Source organism: Leptonychotes weddellii, chromosome 8 (assembly GCF_054177405.1).
Source record: "Leptonychotes weddellii isolate Sample4059 chromosome 8, ASM5417740v2, whole genome shotgun sequence".
Classification (NCBI taxonomy): Eukaryota; Metazoa; Chordata; class Mammalia; order Carnivora; family Phocidae; genus Leptonychotes; species Leptonychotes weddellii.
The window spans coordinates 104,190,251-104,207,947 of record NC_138376.1 but is presented as its reverse complement, the minus strand read 5'-3'; the positions used below and the strand labels follow the sequence as shown (position 1 = coordinate 104,207,947).

At 34.4% G+C, this 17,697-nt stretch overlaps 1 protein-coding gene across 2 annotated transcripts in view; it reads left to right on the top strand.

Annotated features, from left to right (window-relative positions):
• Positions 1–17,697, top strand: part of AHI1 (Abelson helper integration site 1) — a 122,575-nt gene that overhangs the window by 67,816 nt on the left and 37,062 nt on the right. For both annotated transcript variants that reach the window (XM_081829053.1, XM_081829054.1), the window contains exons 18-19: positions 840–980; positions 15,280–15,476. In XM_081829053.1, the coding sequence (XP_081685179.1) occupies positions 840–980; positions 15,280–15,476 (338 nt within the window). The remainder of the gene's footprint in view (positions 1–839; positions 981–15,279; positions 15,477–17,697) is intronic.

Here is a 17,697-nt window from a genome sequence, read left to right as displayed (position 1 = left end):
GTTCACTGTGTTTATTCTCTTGATTTTTTCCCCTAAGTTTTTATTTAAATTCCAGTTAACGTACAGTGTAATACTAGTTTCAGGTGTAGAATTTAGCAGTCTATCACTTTACATATACAACACCTGGTGCTCATCACAGCACGTGCTCTCCTTAATTGCACATTCTCTCCATCTTTCCTTTAAGCGTTTTTGACTAGTTGGTTCACTTAGGGTTTTTTTTTTCTTACTGTGTTTTGATACTTTAGCGTCAGTTTGGAAGTGTTAAATCTCTTTTCTCCTTCAATAAATTGATCTTGGTTCTTTGATTTTTGAGTTCCGGTTTTCATAGTTTCCTTAGACCTCTGCTGTAAGGCCTCTTTTAGCCATTAATAATCACATGTATCTTTAAAGCAGGTGGTATCTCAGTCTCTGGAAAAAAAATATAAAAATGAATTCCCCACCAAACCTCCTTTAACCAGTGTCTTCAGTTTTAGAGCCTGCAGTTCCTCCCAGAGTTCTCCCTGAGTTCTTTGTTATTAGTTGGCATTTGCTCAGCTGTCAGATCTCAGAGTCAGGTACTTCTCTCCTGCCAAGCTCCTTTTTTTTTTTTTTTTTTTTTTTTGGTTGCCTTGAAAACTTCAGTGAAGAGGTTGGGATGAGAAGTAGAAAGAGGAGGTCCAACAGGATGCAAAATAATTATTTAATATATAAGAGTTACTCAACTATTTTTAAGTAATCAGTGTTTTCATGTAAATAATGCGAGCTTTGTTATTACTATAACTGTTTTTAGTAAGTTAAAGAATAATCTAATGAGAGATATTTGAGACAGTACAAATTATTGCATGTCTTTTCTTATTTAGGAGAACAAGTAGCAGTGTATTCTGACCTGCCATTCAAATCACCCATTCGAGACATTTCTTATCACCCACTTGAAAATATGGTTGCATTTTGTGCATTTGGGCAGAATGAGCCAATACTTCTATATATTTATGATTTCCATGGTAAGTTCACTGCTGATAAGAAAAGAATATTTTAAGTAACCTTTACTTTTAGACTAAACCAGGAATCATGAGCTTTGTGAAAACTATCAACCTTTGTATTAATAAAGCTCTCTTGAATATATTTTAAGAAACAAATTAAATAGATTATATTATGTTATAACATTTTACTTTTCCATAAGCACTATTATTATGGAGTTTAAATATCAGCAAAGTTACACATAAATGGTTGTGCCCTTTTGTTGGAATCAGAGAAAGGTAATCATCACTTTCTAAATTTAAAAAAAATTCACCTAAAAATTATTTGGGAATGTGTTAACTAAATTTAAAAGGTAAACAACATTTAGGAAGTAGGGATCTTTAATGTTTTCTGTTGAATATTTAGTTTCTTATTCCATGTTTTTGTTTTTCACTAAAGTACATAGTTGTAATAAGCTATAGTTTTAAGAATTTCTTAGCCTAAAAGGAAGGTTAAAAACATCCAATGTCAGTGAAAATAAGATCTGGAATTAGAAATTTAAAGTCTTTTTCTGCTCTAAAATTACGCTATTCTCTCTTTCTGAGAAAAAATAAGGAAATAAAGACTGGACACAATTTTTTCAGGAATAAGATGGTATTCTTAGAATTATTTGGATTTATGCTATTTTTAAACATTTCTTTAATTATTTAATTTCTGTCCTGAAATTAGGATTTCATTGTTCTGCACTCTATGTACTCATGGTGCTGTCACTCCCAAAACTGCAGTTCCTTTTCTTTACATATTAAGTATTGTTCAAAAATAAATGGTCATCATTAGTCTCTGATTTGTTTAGGATGTCATGTATCATCATTCAGTGTTTTTGCTAAGCTAGGTTGGCTTACATACAATATCTTAAATGCCTAAATATACAAATACATATATATATGTATATATACACACACACACATACATATGTAGGTAACATTAACGTGGGATTATTTGGCAGAGAGTCTTAAATTTAAATGAAATGTGAGTGGTTATTGTGTTAATACAAATATTGGTTAACAGTTAATTGGTTATTGGTCAATGGTTGTGAGAAGTGCTAAATTATTAGACAGTTAAGTTCTTTTTTTTTTAATTTTTAAAATTTTATTATGTTATGTTAGTCACCATACAGTACATCATTAGTTTTTGATGTGGTGATCCACGATCCATTGTTTTCATATAACACCCAGTGCTCCATGCAGTACGTGCCCTCCTTAATACCCATCACTGGGCTAACCAATCCCCCTCCCCTCTAAAACCCTGTTTGTTTCTCAGAGTCCATAGTCTCTCATGGTTCATCTCTTCCTCCAATTTCCACCCCCTTCATTTTTACTTTCCTTCTCCTGATGTCCTTCATGCTATTCCTTATGCACCCCAATGTTCATAGCAGCAATGTCCGCAATAGCCAAACTGTGGAAGAAGCCAAGATGCCCTTCAAAAGATGAATGGATAAAGAAGATGTGGTCCACATATACAATGGAATCTTACTCAGCCATCAGAAAGGATGAATACCCAACTTTTACATCAACATGGATGGGACTGGAGGAGATTATGCTAAGCAAAATAAGTCAAGCAGAGAAAGTCAGTTATCATATGGTTTCACTCTTTGTGGAACATTAGACAGTTAAGTTCTAAACCTGAAATTGTTGATCATTGTATGGATTATATTATGCTCTTCCAGGCAAATTATATTAGAAAAAAAATATGTAAAATTGAGATTTATTTTGAAAAATTTTACCGAGAAGAAATACCAAATTTCTCTAACACATATTCAAACCTGGTGTCTAGTTCAAACATGTGTCCTGAAACAGGCCGTTCTTTGTGTGCACTCTCACTGTTTACATGACAGGGAGTCACACCTAGGCACTGCATCCGCATCACTGGGCCTGGTGTACGGAAGGAGGCAGCTCGGTTATTTCCTCAGAACCTTTAGAGCTTTCACAACAGTCTCCATTCAATTCCTAATGTGCTTTGTAGGCTTTTGAAATTGTCACTGCAAAGGCAAGTAGAAGTTCCACTCTTTATCTTTCTTTCTGCAGTATTTTTTCTGTCATTGATCAAGGCTTTCCATCATTAGTTAGCCCAGTTGGGTTTGCCAATTTGGTTTTTAGACAGTAGGCATTTAGACCAAGAAGTCCATTCTAGAAGCGTAAGCAGAAAAAGCAAAGCATTTTTAGGAGTTCAAAAGCAGAGGTTTTAGGTTCAATTCTGTTTCTGTAGTGACCTTGTGCAAGCCTCTTGCCTTCCTGAAGCTCCCATTTCCTCATCTGGTAAGTGGCACGGCTACTCTCCACACCTGTGCTGCCTCAGGGGGTCATTTCTGAGGTTACAGTGAGGCGGGGACTGTGAAAGTACTTTGTAAATTGATAAGGACAATAATAAAACAAGGAAAAAGGTAAAATGGGTGGTTATCATGCTCATTTAACCCGTATATACTTGGCTTTATGGGAACTGAGGTTTTAATATGCTGATAAGCCCCTCTATGTGAAAGGGAATTGAAAAAAGGTTTTTTCCCCCCCTCTTTATTCATTCTGTTGGCAGCCTTTTTTTTTTTTTTTTTTAATTAGAATGTGTACCTTTCTGGGTCAGTTGTATTAGAAAATAAGTGCATGAAGTTAAGGACATTATATCTGTACTGTATTAATGTAGAAAAGGATGGAATTCAAAGTGTTTCAGAAATTAAAATGTTCAAATAATACACATGAAATTAAAATTATTTTGTGCCATGATTTTAGAACACAATTTTCAGTATACTAACACCTTTACAAACAGAACTCAAAATGTTTCAACACATTTTCCTAACTCTTTGCTGCCTATTTTTAAAATGAGGAAGCTTAGGAAGAAGTTACATAATCCCAAGCAATCCAAAATTTAGCACAGTTCTTGTGTATGGTATATAGTCATAAGAAAACAAAAAGTTGTTTTAGACTCTGAAGTATTTTACTCATTAAATGCAAGCCATAATCATCAAGTCAATAGTATTTAGATTTTTCATTAAAACTTACAATATTTATTATTAACTTGTTAGAGGTTTGCCTTATATCTTACTTATTTTTAATGCAGGAATATTTTGCCCACACTTTCTTGGCTTGAAAATAAAGTTTACATGTTATCTTTACATAAGTGTTTTTAGTGGTATAAAATTTGAAAGATATAGAACAGTTACATGATTTTTAAATAGTATTTATCAGAGCTGCTCATACATTTAGGTATTTTTCAAGGAAAATGGAGCAAACTCATTTTTTTTTTTTGTAAGTTAAATAAGCTGCGAATGAGACCACAATGGTAGCTAAATGTATCATCTATCTTTCAGTTCTAGCAAAATCTGTGAAGAGTCAGCAAGCATCTTTCTCTGTTAAGCATATGTTCAGGTTGTGGTCTTTTGGGTCTTTCATTCTACTGACTTTTTGCTTTTTTTGGTAAGAAATACAATTTTTACTTTCAGAAGGCAGTTTTATTTGCCTGATGTTGAAAGGGTTAATCATCTAGTAATACAAAATTTAGTCACAGAGTACCACAAATAATGTACTTTTAGGATTCCCATAATAACAGAGTGCTAGTCAGAAGAAACGGCTTCTGCTGAATTAAATTTATGAAGCTAGACTTTAGCAGTTAATGTTCTGTTATTAATATTTGTCTACCTCCATCTCTAGGATCCTGTTCTAAATGTAGTGATAATCATAACTAATACTTTCAAAGCACTTTCTTTGTTTCTGCTACTGTTTAAAGCACTTTACATTTTTACATATCATTTTTCACAATAATCTTAAGAGTTAGGTCCTATAATTATCCTCATTTTACATGAGCCAGAACTTGGATCCATACAGTCTGGACTTGGAGACTGTGCTCTTACTTGCTACACTAACCTGCCTTTTTAGCAAATTTCCTGAAATACTAGCTTTTGATTGTCTAATAAGCAAGGCTTTTTCTTTTTTTTCTGCAATACCATTTATTTTATGCCACTCTGTGGAGTATGTGATTTCTTTGTATTATCTGTACTTTGAAGGCAGTAGAGATGGAGGCTTATTCATCTTTTTATTACTAATACTTAGCCTGAATACTGACACACAGTGAATATACATGTAGTATTTTAAGTAGGATCAAGTGTTAATTTGGGAAGTTGTCAGCATTATTTGATAATCCCAGGTGATGAGCCTAATTTTCCACTAGGTGGTAGTCTCTTCTCTGAATCAGTGTTAACTCTGGAGTACTTTGTCATAGTATTTTAGGCAAGACAAATCTTTATTGAGCATCTACTGTGTGCCAAGTTGAGCAGGGCTGTAAAATCCAGGAATCAGACCCAGATTACCATGCTCTTTTCCAGTCTTTTGTGCTTCCCAAGTAGTTGATTAAACCTCTGGAAGAATTTTAGTTACACTGAACGGCAATCTCAACCATTGATACTAAATGTGATTTTATTTAAAGAATTCATATTCATTAAGAACCACCTACATTATTGTTGTTGATAGCTTTATTTTTCACACTGTGACATACTATATCAGAGTTCAAGGTAATGAATACCTTTATATTCCTATAAAAATTTTGTTATATAACTTGCTCATTGACCAAAAGTCCATGGTGTTTGCAATTCCTTGTCTAACATAGTACCTGGTATATTACTGATGTGCAATAAGTGTTTAAAATAAGAATTATAAATCCTATAGATAGCATTTTCCCCTTAAATTTTATAAAAATATAGAATGAAAGCCATGATCAGTGAGTAAATTGGGGGCTAATAATAATAGTGGTAGTAGTAGCTAACATTTATCAAATATTTACTGTGTGTCCTCTGCTCTTATGAGCATTTTACGTACATGCTTCCGTACAGTCCTTTCAAAACCCCACAAGGTAGATGCTATTATTATCTTCATTTTGCAGATGATGAAACTGAGGCACAGGGAGAATGAAGTAATTTTCATAAGGTCACACATTTACCCAGCTGTCTGAGTCTAGAGCCCATACTCTTAAAACACTAAGGCTACTTATTTAGTCTTTGCATTTCCTATTTCATGAAGTAATTTAATTAAAAAAGTAGCCACATATTCCTGTGATGAAGTGTATTGTTTGTTTTCAATTTTAATATTTAGGAGGAGCCCTTAAGACTAAAAGGAACTTTGGTTATCTAGTATCATTAATAGTTCATTCTTTTACAAATGTTGGGGATAATTATAATGCATTAAGCAGTTGTATTCTCAGTATAATCCAAAATATGAATTATCTTTATTATGTAGCATTCGATTTTAATGTAACTAACTTTATAATATTTTTGCAACAAGATAATGTCTAGTTGAAATTAATTTAATATGCATAGTTGTCTGTATAATTTAATAGTGTTCTTAAAGTACTAATGATGCATGATTCAAAGACAAACTCAGGGGGTGCCTGGGTGGCTCAGATGGTTAAGCGTCTGCCTTCGGCTCAGGTCATGATCCCAGGGTCCTGGGATCGAGTCCCGCATCGGGCTCCCTGCTAGGCGGGGAGCCTGCTTCTCTCCCTCTGCCTCTGCCTCTCTCTCTCTCTCTGACTTTCATGAATAAATAAATAAAAAAAATTAAAAAAAAAAAAAAAGACAAACTCAGTTACTACAGTTCTCATACTTGGATAAGATTATACAGTAACATACATAACTGATTGTAGGTCGTAGTTTAAGTATCTATTTTTAGCCTAGTAGAAGAATTAAGATATAGAAATGCCATATTTGAAGACGTGCTTAAACTACCTATTTCTTGGTCATATCCTGAAGTCTCTATTTTAATATTCTCCACATAATAGATACTTTGATTTGAAAGGCTGTGTCATTCAAGGATTCAGGACAAATAAAAAACTGGCTTTGAACATAAATCAGAGCCCTGAATTCCTCATCCAGGCGTTTTTTTTTAAAATGCTTACATTCTTGCTTTTTAAAGCGCACCAAGAAGGAAGAGTGATAACGGTGCAAAATAGCAGTGTGGTGGGAAAGACTGGAGTAGGAGTTAGCTCACTGGGGTTCTAGGCAGAGTGCCATCACTTTCTGTTTGACCCTGGTCAAGTAACAGTATTTTGGCATCTGTTTTTTTCACCTGTAAAATCAAAATACCTGTCCTGTCTTACCTCAGTGTTTCATCAAAGAATAAAGCATGGTATGGAGCAGGGATGTATTAAGAGCTCCTGAACCAGGCTGCAGCAGAGAAATCCTAGCTGTTTTCTATAGCAATGCACACGTCACACAGTTGAGTTGAATAGCATGATGTGTGAAAAGTGATTGATAATGGAATAGGAAATCAACATAAGGACAATAGCATGTACTTCAGGGATTTGGAGATAGTTTATTATATTTTGGCGTTCACCTAACAGATTTGCTGAATGATGGTAGATGCTCTCACTTTTGGTTGACTTTGAGACATGAATCTGTTATACTTCCTTGTTAGAAAACTTTGGACAGGGCGCCTGGGTGGCTCAATCGTTAAGCGTCTGCCTTCGGCTCAGGTCATGATCCCAGGGTCCTGGGATCGAGCCCCGCATCGGGCTCCCTGCTCCGCGGGAAGCCTGCTTCTCCCTCTCCCACTCCCCCTGCTTGTGTTCCCTCTCTTGCTGTCTCTCTGTCAAATAAATGAAAAAATCTTTTTAAAAAAAAAAAAAAGAAAACTTTGGACAGTTTCATTAGTAGCACAAGTTCTCCTTAACATATTAAATATCCCAAGGAAATACAAAATAACTAACAGGCCCTGAATACACCCAGGCTACTAAAGTTGAAGTGTTACTCAATAGAACTTCTCTGGCCCATCCACACAGTTTCTTAAGATTAGGTGAAGCAGGAACAAATCAGGCCCCGTAAAATACAATTAAAAAAAGAAAAAGTTTTAAGCCCTTGAACATTCTTGTCTTAGTCCATTCTGACCACTATAACAAAATACCAGAGCCTACATGGCTTGTAAACAACAGAAATTTATTTCTCACAGTTCTGAACGCTGGGAAGTTCCAAGATCAAGGCTTGGCAGATTCGGTGTCCAGTGAGAGCTCACTTTTGGGTTCATAGATGGCACCTTCTAGCTGTAACCTCACATGGTAGAAGGGACAAGGGAACTCTCTGAGGCCTCTTTTATAAGGGGATTAGTGCCCTTCCCATTCATAAGGGCTCTGCTCTCATGACCTCCCAAAGGCCCCACCTCCCAGTACCACCACTTTGGGTGTTAGGACTTCAATGTGGGAATTTCAGGGGGACACAAACATTCAGACCACAGAAATTCCCTACACACATCAAACACTAGAGGAAAGCAAGGAGCATGCTGCATAACTGCTGAATGCTGGGAACCTAGCATGGTAGACCTACCAGCTTACAGTAATGCTATAATTAGAAATAGAATCATTTATAAGTAAAAGAATTAGGTATCCAGTAAAATGACAGTACTCATTAACAGAACTGTGTCTCATAATAGGTCTTGAACAAAGGGATTAAGTGTTGAACCAAAAGGAAATCTTACTGTTAATATAGTATAAGAGAAAGAATATTTTGATTTTTTTAGTTGTACTTTGTTATAAAGTCAATAACATAAGTAAACATAGGTTTTAATAATAGCAAATCTTGTATTCACTTCAAATGCAAAGGGCTCTGCATTAAAATATCTTATTTCCTCTGTTCTTTCTCCTATAAAGATAAAAGTCTCCTGAGAAAACCACGTTATTTCTTATAATGTTTAAGGCCAGAACATACACAAAAGCACTGAACTTATTATAAATCAAAATTTGATTATCAATTATGAAAACACCTTATGAATTTTTTTTAGTTGTATAAAATTTAGAATCCCCAATTATAGCCAGTTGTAGGTAGATTTGGAAGTAATTTGATGGGTATAACGTTCCTTTAAGCAAATGTACTTGCCACCTCTCTGTTCCCAGCCCCTTGTGGATACACCTCTGCTACGCCAGTTAGCACATAGCAGTAATTTCTTGTTGACCTCCAAAAGATTCAAACCCCAAGAGGGGGCCAGTGTCTTTGTATTCCCAGAGCTGGCTCTAGTGCACTCCTCAAAAAGTGGTGGATGGATGGGGTGAGACTGTTAAAATTTTGAGTTTTATCAGGTTAGGTTAGAATTTTAAATGTACAAAGTTAAATAAGCCAAAGAGGAGAAAACGACTAAGTGAAGAAATACAGTTTGTTTAATTGCAACATCATACTCCAGTCGTGGTCTATGTAAAAATGTTTTAGAAAGCTTTGAAATGTTAGAAGCATAAAGCTTGAAGGAATTTCAGAAAGCATCAATTATGACCTATTTTACAGTGAAATAATCTGTATAGTGTTATACAGATAGATGTATATATTGTGGAGGGCTAGGGAGGGGAGGAATGCAAGAACTTGTAAGTAGCTTCTGTTTCCAGTATCTGAGAAACTAGGTCTTTGTGAATATTTTTGCAGATTTCTTTTATGGCTGCCTTCACAGTACTAGGAGTGTTAAAGATAAAATAGGGTGTTAATGTGACTCCTTGAAATCCAGTCAGATGGCTTTTGTATAGAAAATTCCCCTTAACCAACAGAAACAAATATTCATAATTGTTTGAGGTTTATTTTTGTTACCTGCATCCATGTGGGCCATTTTAATTCTTTCTGAAAGGCATCGTAATACCGCAAAAAAAAATATTTAGGTGCTTTTTGTTATTTTTTACCAGTTTAAAAAAATTCCTTTTTTTAAAAAAATATAATACATGTTTAGCATAGCATAATACTTAGAAAATACAGTTTGGCAAAAAGAATAAGATAAATACCAAAATCCTGCTATCCTGTATAACTGTTGCTTATATCCGCATTTATATGCTTCACGTGCCCACTCAGAGCTTAATGTGAAATTGTGGTTGGCAGTAGATAACTAGCAAGTACAGAAAAACAGGGAGTCAGAAAATGCCATTAAATAATCAAATCCAGCTTTACTTTCCATTCATAACAAAAAACAATGAAATGTTAAAAGGACAGTTTTGAAAAAAATAAGGCAAAGATCGTGAGACATAATTTTCGTCTGTTGATTCATTCATCCCTGGCTCATCTACTACTGTTAAGCTTTCCGATTTCCAATTCATAGAGCACTTTTCCTTCACAGCTTCAATGTTCTTTAAACAATCTTTGAATATTTGGGAGTAAATTGTCAGAGTGCTATGAAAGGAAGTCCAAAATATGTACTGAGAAAACGCAGTCAGACCCATGTAGATTTTCCATCTGAGAACAGTACAGCTACACTTCCATCTGAGGACAGTAATTGGTACTGAAGAATGAACATCTATCTCTGACAGGGTGGATTGTAAGCAGGTCTTCTCCCTCAGTAATGGTCCCTGGTACTTACATTATCAGGGTCTGCAGGGAGAGAGTGCCCCTTATTACTGAGCTGTGCTTTATTCAGAGTGTGTAAATGAAGTGAGGCATGAATATAGTGATCAAGGACCCAAAGTTCTTTATATGTGCTATCTTAAATTCATGGTTGGTGAAACCAAGGTTGGTGACTAAAAAAAATGATCATCTTTTTGTATATTCATTATATTGCTTTATAAATTATTTGCCTCTGATTAATAATATATTAGCAATATTTCATCATGGCAATTATACTTCTGTGTATAATCTTAGTGGCTGAATTCCCTTTCATTAAATGAATACACCATAATTTATTTAAATGATTGTTGTACAATTCCACTGTTACATATTTTTTCAGTATTTTAAGCAGTACTTCACTACACAGCTGGCTACTCTTACTCAATTTGTTTCTTACGAAAAAGTATCTTGAAGTACAGTGGATCAGTTAAACAGGCAAAAAAAAAAAAAAACCCATCACTTTCTAATTTTCCCTTTTTTTCCTCCTTATTCCTTCCTATTGGTGAGGTTGAATATATTTTTTTTATTGGCCATATAGTTATTCTTTTGAATTTTCTGTAGTGGTCCTCTGCCCATTTTCTGTTAGATTATTTATTTATTTTTTATTTTTTTATTTTTTTAAAGATTTTATTTATTTATCTGAGACAGAGAGAATGAGAGACAGAGAGCACATGAGAGGGGGGAGGGCCAGAGGGAGAAGCAGGCTCCCTGCCGAGCAGGGAGCCCAATGCGGGACTCAATCCAGGAACTCCAGGATCATGACCTGAGCCGAAGGCAGTCGCTTAACCAACTGAGCCACCCAGGCGCCCAGATTATTTATTTTTAATTCATTTTATGGGGACTCTTTGCATGTTAAGAATATTAACCCCCAGGCCACCTGGGTGGCTCATTTGGTTAAACATCTAAGTTTGGCTCAGGTCATGATCTCCCAAGTCCTGGGATGGAGCCCACATCTGGCTCCCCGCTCAGCAAGGAGTCCTTGTCCCTCTCCCTCTGCCCTTCCCTCCTACTTATGTGCGTGTGTGCGCTCTCTCTTTCTCTCTTTTTCAATAAATAAAATCTTTAAAAAAAAAATTAAACCCTTTTATCACTAGCTTGTCATTTGCTTTTTTTAGTGTGAGCAGCCTTAAGTATAATTGACATGCAATATATTTAAAATGTACATTTTGATAAGTGTAGACATATTTAAACACTTGTGAGACCATCATCTCAATGAAGATAATGAACATATCCATCATCTCTAAGTTACTTTGTGCTCCTTTGAAATCTCTCCCTACCTCCTCTGTCCCCCAATCAATCCCTACGAATTAATTTCCATTTTCTAGAATTGTATATAAGTGAGACCATTTATACCATGTACTCTCTTTTTGTCTGGCTTCTGTCACTCATAATTACTTTGAAACTTATCTATTTTAGATTTTATCAGTAGTTCATCCTTTTTATTTCTGAGTATTGTTTCATTTTATGATAGATCACAGTTTGTTTTTCTCTGTCCACCTGTTCATGGGTGTCGGGATTGTACCCAGCTTTTAGCTATTAGAAATAAGCTGCTAAGAATATGCATCTACAAGTCTTTGTATAAACATGTGCTTTCATTTCTTCTGAAGAAATTCCTAAGAGTAGAAGGGCTGTATCCAATTGCAGTTGTCCATTTAACTTCTTAAGAAGCTGCCCAACTGTTTTTAAAAGTGGTCAGGCCATTTAACCTTCCTACCAGCAGTGTGAAGGTTTCAGTATCTCCATAGCCTTGCTAAATTTGAAGTGGTCAGTCTTTTTAATTTTAGCCCCTCTCATAGGTGTACAGTGCTATTTCACAGTGCTTTGAATTTGTTTATCTTTAGTGACTAATGATGTTGAGCCATCTTTTCGTGTACATATTTGCCATCCATTTATCTTCTTCAGTGAAGTGTCTGTTCAAATTTTTTGCCCATTTTTTAATTGACTTGTTTCTATTGACTTTTAATTAAGAGTTAGGTTTTCTCTATACAAGCGGTGCTCAATTAGATACATGATTTGCAAACATTTCCCCCAGTCTTTGTCTTGTCTTCTAATTGCTTTCTTAACAGTTTTCAGGAACAAATGTTTGAAATTTTGATGAAGTCCAAAATTACCAATTTTTTTCTTATATGGATTTTTGGTTTTGTATCTACACATCTTTGCCTAATCCAAGCTCACAAAAAATACTCTCCTGTGTGTTCTATGAAGGTCTCTTATGGGGATGCCTGGGTGGCTCAGTCGGTTAAGCATCTGCCTTCAGCTCAGGTCATGATCCCAGGGTCCTGGGATCGAGTCCCGCATCGGGCTCCCTGCTCAGCCGGGAGACTGCTTCTCCTGCTCTCTCTGCTGCTCCCTCTGCTTGTGCTCTCTGTCAAATAAATAAAATCTTTAAAAAAAAAAAAAAGATTTAAAAGAAATTCTCTTACGGTTTTACATTAGATTCATTTTGAGTTATTTTTTGTACGTGGTATAGTGTTTAGATTCTTTTTTGAGTTATTTAGATTCATTTTAAGTTATTTTACATTTAGATTCATTTTGAGTTATTTTTTATACATGGTATAAAGTATGTATCAAAGTTCGTTTACTCACATAAGAATATCCAGTTGTTCTAGCACTATTTGTTGAAAAGATTGTCTTTTTTACATGGAATTCCTTTTACACCTTGTCCATACATGCTAGACTCTTTTCTCTTAATTTGTTTATCTTTATGCCAATAATGAAGTGTATTGATTACTGTAGCTTTATAGTAAGACTTGAAGTCAAGTTGTTTAAGTCCCCTTTGTTTTTTTCAAAGTTGTTTTAACTCTTCTAAGTTCTTTGCATTTCCATGTGGATTTTAGAATTTGACAATTTCTCCAAAAGTGACCTACTGGAATTTTGAGTGGGATTACACTGAATGTACAGGTCATTTGAGGAGAACTGATGTTTTAACAATATTGATTTTTCTAACGATGAACATAATATATCTCTTTATTTTAGGTTCTTCAGTTTCTCTCAGCAGTTTTGTAGTTTTCAATATGCATGTCTTTCACATCTTTTTTTTTTTAAGTGTTTTTATTTATTTTTGTGGGGGGGAGAGGGGGAAAAAAACAAGTGGGTGGGAGGGACAGAGAGGGAAGCAGACTTCCTGATGAGCAGGGAGCCCAATTCAGGACTCTATCCCAGGACCCTGGGATCATGACCTGAGCCGAAGGCAGACACTTAACCGACTGAGTCCAGGCGCCCTCGCATCTTTCATCACTTTTTCCCAAAGTATGAAATATTTTTATAGCATTGTAAATGACATTTTTAAAAAATTTCAGTTTCTGACTATTTGTTACATGAATATAGAAATACAGTTATTTCTGTATGCTGATCTTGTATCTTGGAACCTTGCCTAAAGTTGATTATTAGTTCTAATGGCTTATTGTTTAGATTCCATTCAGATTTTTTACACAAAGTAGGGCCAGGACCTGAGATCGAGCAAGTTTCTCCTTAAATTTTCTTCCTCATGTACTTCACTTGCCTCAGTGTCATCTTAGCTCTGCATAGACGATTCTATCTGTAGAGAAAGACAGTTTTATTTCTTCCTTTTATACATTCTTTTTTTTTTTTTCCTTTTATACATTCTATCTGCTTTTTGGTAGTGTCAAGCAGGAGGGCAAATCTGGTCCTTTTTACTCTTAGTTTGGCCAGAGATAGAAGAACTATATTACTTGTCATTTGCTTTTTAATTTTGATTATGATAGTTTTTTATTTTAATGAAGACTCTATAAATGTTTATGTAGCAAAATCTGTCCATCTTTTATGTTGACAATTCTTAACATTTTCTGACTCATGCAGTCCTTTGACAAATAATCTGATAAAAGTTATGGATCTGATTTCCAGAAACATTTATACACATTCATATTTCTGTATGTAACTTCAGTAGTACACAGAATCCCTGAAGGCTGGTCTGTTGAGTCCCTGTTACAAATCTTGATTATATCAGTTACTCTTCATGTTATATTTAGAAAGGCCTTCAATTTAAAAGTATATAATTAAGGAAATACTTTTTAAATGATCACGGTATGTTTTTTCTCCTTTGTATATTCAAACGGGTGCTTACAGATTTTCAAATTCCTTAATTTTAAATGATCAAATGAAATAACATATGTGAAAGCCTTCTAAAACCATGAAGTGCAGTATATATACCGTTGTCCTTGTCATCATCATCATCATCAAAAACATTCACCCTTTTGACCATCTATTCCAGCCTGAGGATTAAAGCCAAAGAAAGAATTATTTTAAGAAATAATTTGAACTATGAAAGTACTCCTACACACATGGTCTGTAATGAGGGAAAACAGAAAACATTGTAAATATTCAGTAATAGGAGAATGCATGAATAAATAATAGTGCTTCATTAGATGAGACGTTGTAAAGGATTTAAAAATGGTAATTACATAGTAATAAACATATGAAAGATGTCTGTATTTAAATTGAAAAACTTTACATTGTATTCCTATTATGGTGTCATGCATAAAATGTACATATGCATAAAGATTAAGAGGGATATAGAAATATGAAAACAGTTGTTTTAGGGAGATGGGTTTGTAAATAATTATTTTTATTATTCTTGCCTTTCCTTTAATTCTACTCTGTATGCCTTTGAGTTTTTATATTAAACGTTTTCTGTATACATATATTTAAAGTTAGGCTCCCATCCCAGTTTGTTGTTTACCAGACCGAGAGATTGCCATGGCCTTGAAGGCTCAATTATAATACTGCCTGACATAAATTATCTGTGAAATTATTTTTTTCCTTTTTTATGTTTTTATAGTATTTAAAAACTTCACATTTTGTCAGTCATGTTGTCTTATTATTACCCAGTTTTTAAAATGTATTATGTAGTTCCTGATCATTTATTTAATGCTACAATTTCATGGCTTAATTATTTCATTGTGCCTTTGTTGTGTTGACTTGAACTAATTATAGATTTATTTTTCCAGTTGCCCAGCAAGAGGCTGAAATGTTCAAGCGCTACAATGGAACATTTCCATTACCTGGAATACACCAAAGTCAAGATGCTTTATGCACCTGTCCTAAACTGCCTCATCAAGGCTCTTTTCAGATTGATGACTATGTCCACTCTGAACATTCTTCAATGAAGATGCAGCAAGTGAAACAGAGACTCGATTCTGTCACAGTATGTTTAATGATTTTATGCAGTTGAGAAGTTGGAAATTTTAAAACCATTTTGATTCTGTTTTACATTGCCGTGCCAATAAATATTAATTCAACAAAGTAAGTCAGTTACTTAAAAATAGACTTTCTTGTGCTTTTATAGTTCCTTTGTGGTGTTTATTCTAACATCACTCACTGCAGTAAATAGACCAATTTAGGATAATCTACAGGCTTTCCTGACCTGATATTCCTGTAAAAACCAACCCAAGACCTGTTTTGCTGTTTAAAAATGGAAGTGTGTTTATGTGTGCATATGTACAACACACACAAACACAACAAACACCAACCTGGGAAAATATTTACATAAAATATGTTAGGTTCAGCCTCCTTAATGTGCAAAACTAAACAATAAAGAAAAATAGACCTCCACAAAGAAATGGATAAAATTAATAAGCATGTACCTCCAAAAAGAAGACACAAATGTTCCTTAAGCATATTTAAAAGGTCTGTTATCTCACTACAAGAAAAAAAGTGCCGTAAAAACCAGGTATTGCTCATAAAACTGGAAAATAGATTATGAAAATGAGGAGGATGCTTAGTTAAAAATATTGTGCTATTTATTCTGTTATAAATTTCTACACAGTCTTTCTCAAAGATAAGATGTATTGAGAAGCTTAAATATCCTTAAAAATATTTATGCTCTTTGACCATAATAGTTCTTTTAGTTAGAGTTAGCCTTGAGCTCCTTGAAGACAGCGACTGTGCAGACTTGTTCCTTGTTGTGTTCTCACCTTTTGGCACAGTGCCTGGCAGTTAATAAATATTATCCCTTTCTCTCCTCCTTTGATAGGAATCTTGACCAGTTTTAAACCAAACATATCAGGAGCTACACTGAGGCACCTTTAGTTATGACTGTACTTACTTTCTCTCCTTTTCTTTCTTGAGAAAATTAGAATTTCAGGTATATCAGACTGTAGGTTTAGTTGGAATATAGGAGAAATATTTTATTCTTCTCAGTATAAATTTTAGAATATATATTATAAATTAAGAAGTTTATTTCAGTGTTATAATTCTGTGTATTTTAACATTTTATTTTATTTTTTTTAATTGAATTATGTATGGTGTTCCAGATTTTAAAAGGAATAGATAAATTGAGTTTTGAAAATTAGAGAAAAATGTTTCTTCACTAGGAAAAAAAAATGTGTCCCTTGTCTAAAATTTTACATGACAAAATGACTTTGCATATTTAAGAGAAACTGACTCATAGATAAATAAAAGAACAGGTTTCCTACAATCTGTTGATCTTCAGACTGTAAAACTTAACATCCTGGAATCAACTCAGTCTTGTAGCTTTTCTTTTCCATCATCTTACATAGCTGTCATCTTCAGATAAATGGAAGGATATATGAACAAAAGAAAGCGGATGTAAAGGAAATATCAGAAAGATATTTTTTAAGATATGAAATCAAAGGCATGGGGAAGCACATTGGTAATTTATTATAAGAGAAAAATTTATTTCTCTTAGAATCATTAATTTATTTAGCTTTTACCACATCTTTTTAAAAATTATTTGGAGTTTCTGTTTGCATTGGGATTGAGGTAGATCAAAGCTGCCTTTGGAAATGAAAGCTTTGTTTGCTGTGTTTTTGAAAAACCATATTTTTCCCATGTTGAGACAATTCACTGAACTTTTTTTCAAATGTTATCTGCAGTGGTTTTTTTTCATAATGTATATAGTATGTATGGAAATAAAAAACAAAAAGTCATCTTTATTCCCATGGCAGCTCTATTCTTTTTATATTTTACAAACATTTAGGTTGACTCGATTTTTACCTTTTGTCACAATGCCTTTTTCTTGTTTCCTATAATTTATTTTGGTAGATCCCCAATTTTTTTTTGTCAGGTTATTACTTAATCCATTGAAGACTATAACACTGGTATTCTACAGAGAAGTGTAATAGAGAAGACTTGATTACTTCTATATTATAGAAGACTGTATTACTGGAGATACTTCTTTCTTTGTAACCACAATAAGAATTTTTTGAGGGTGCCTGGGTGGCTCAGTTGGTTAAGCGACTGCCTTCGGCTCAGGTCATGATCCCGGAGTCCCGGGATCGAGTCCCACATCGGGCTCCCTGCTCGGCAGGGAGTCCGCTTCTCCCTCTAACCCTACCCCCTCTTGCGTGCTCTCTCTCACTCTCTCTCTCAAATAAATAAATAAAATCTTTAAAAAAAAAAAAAAA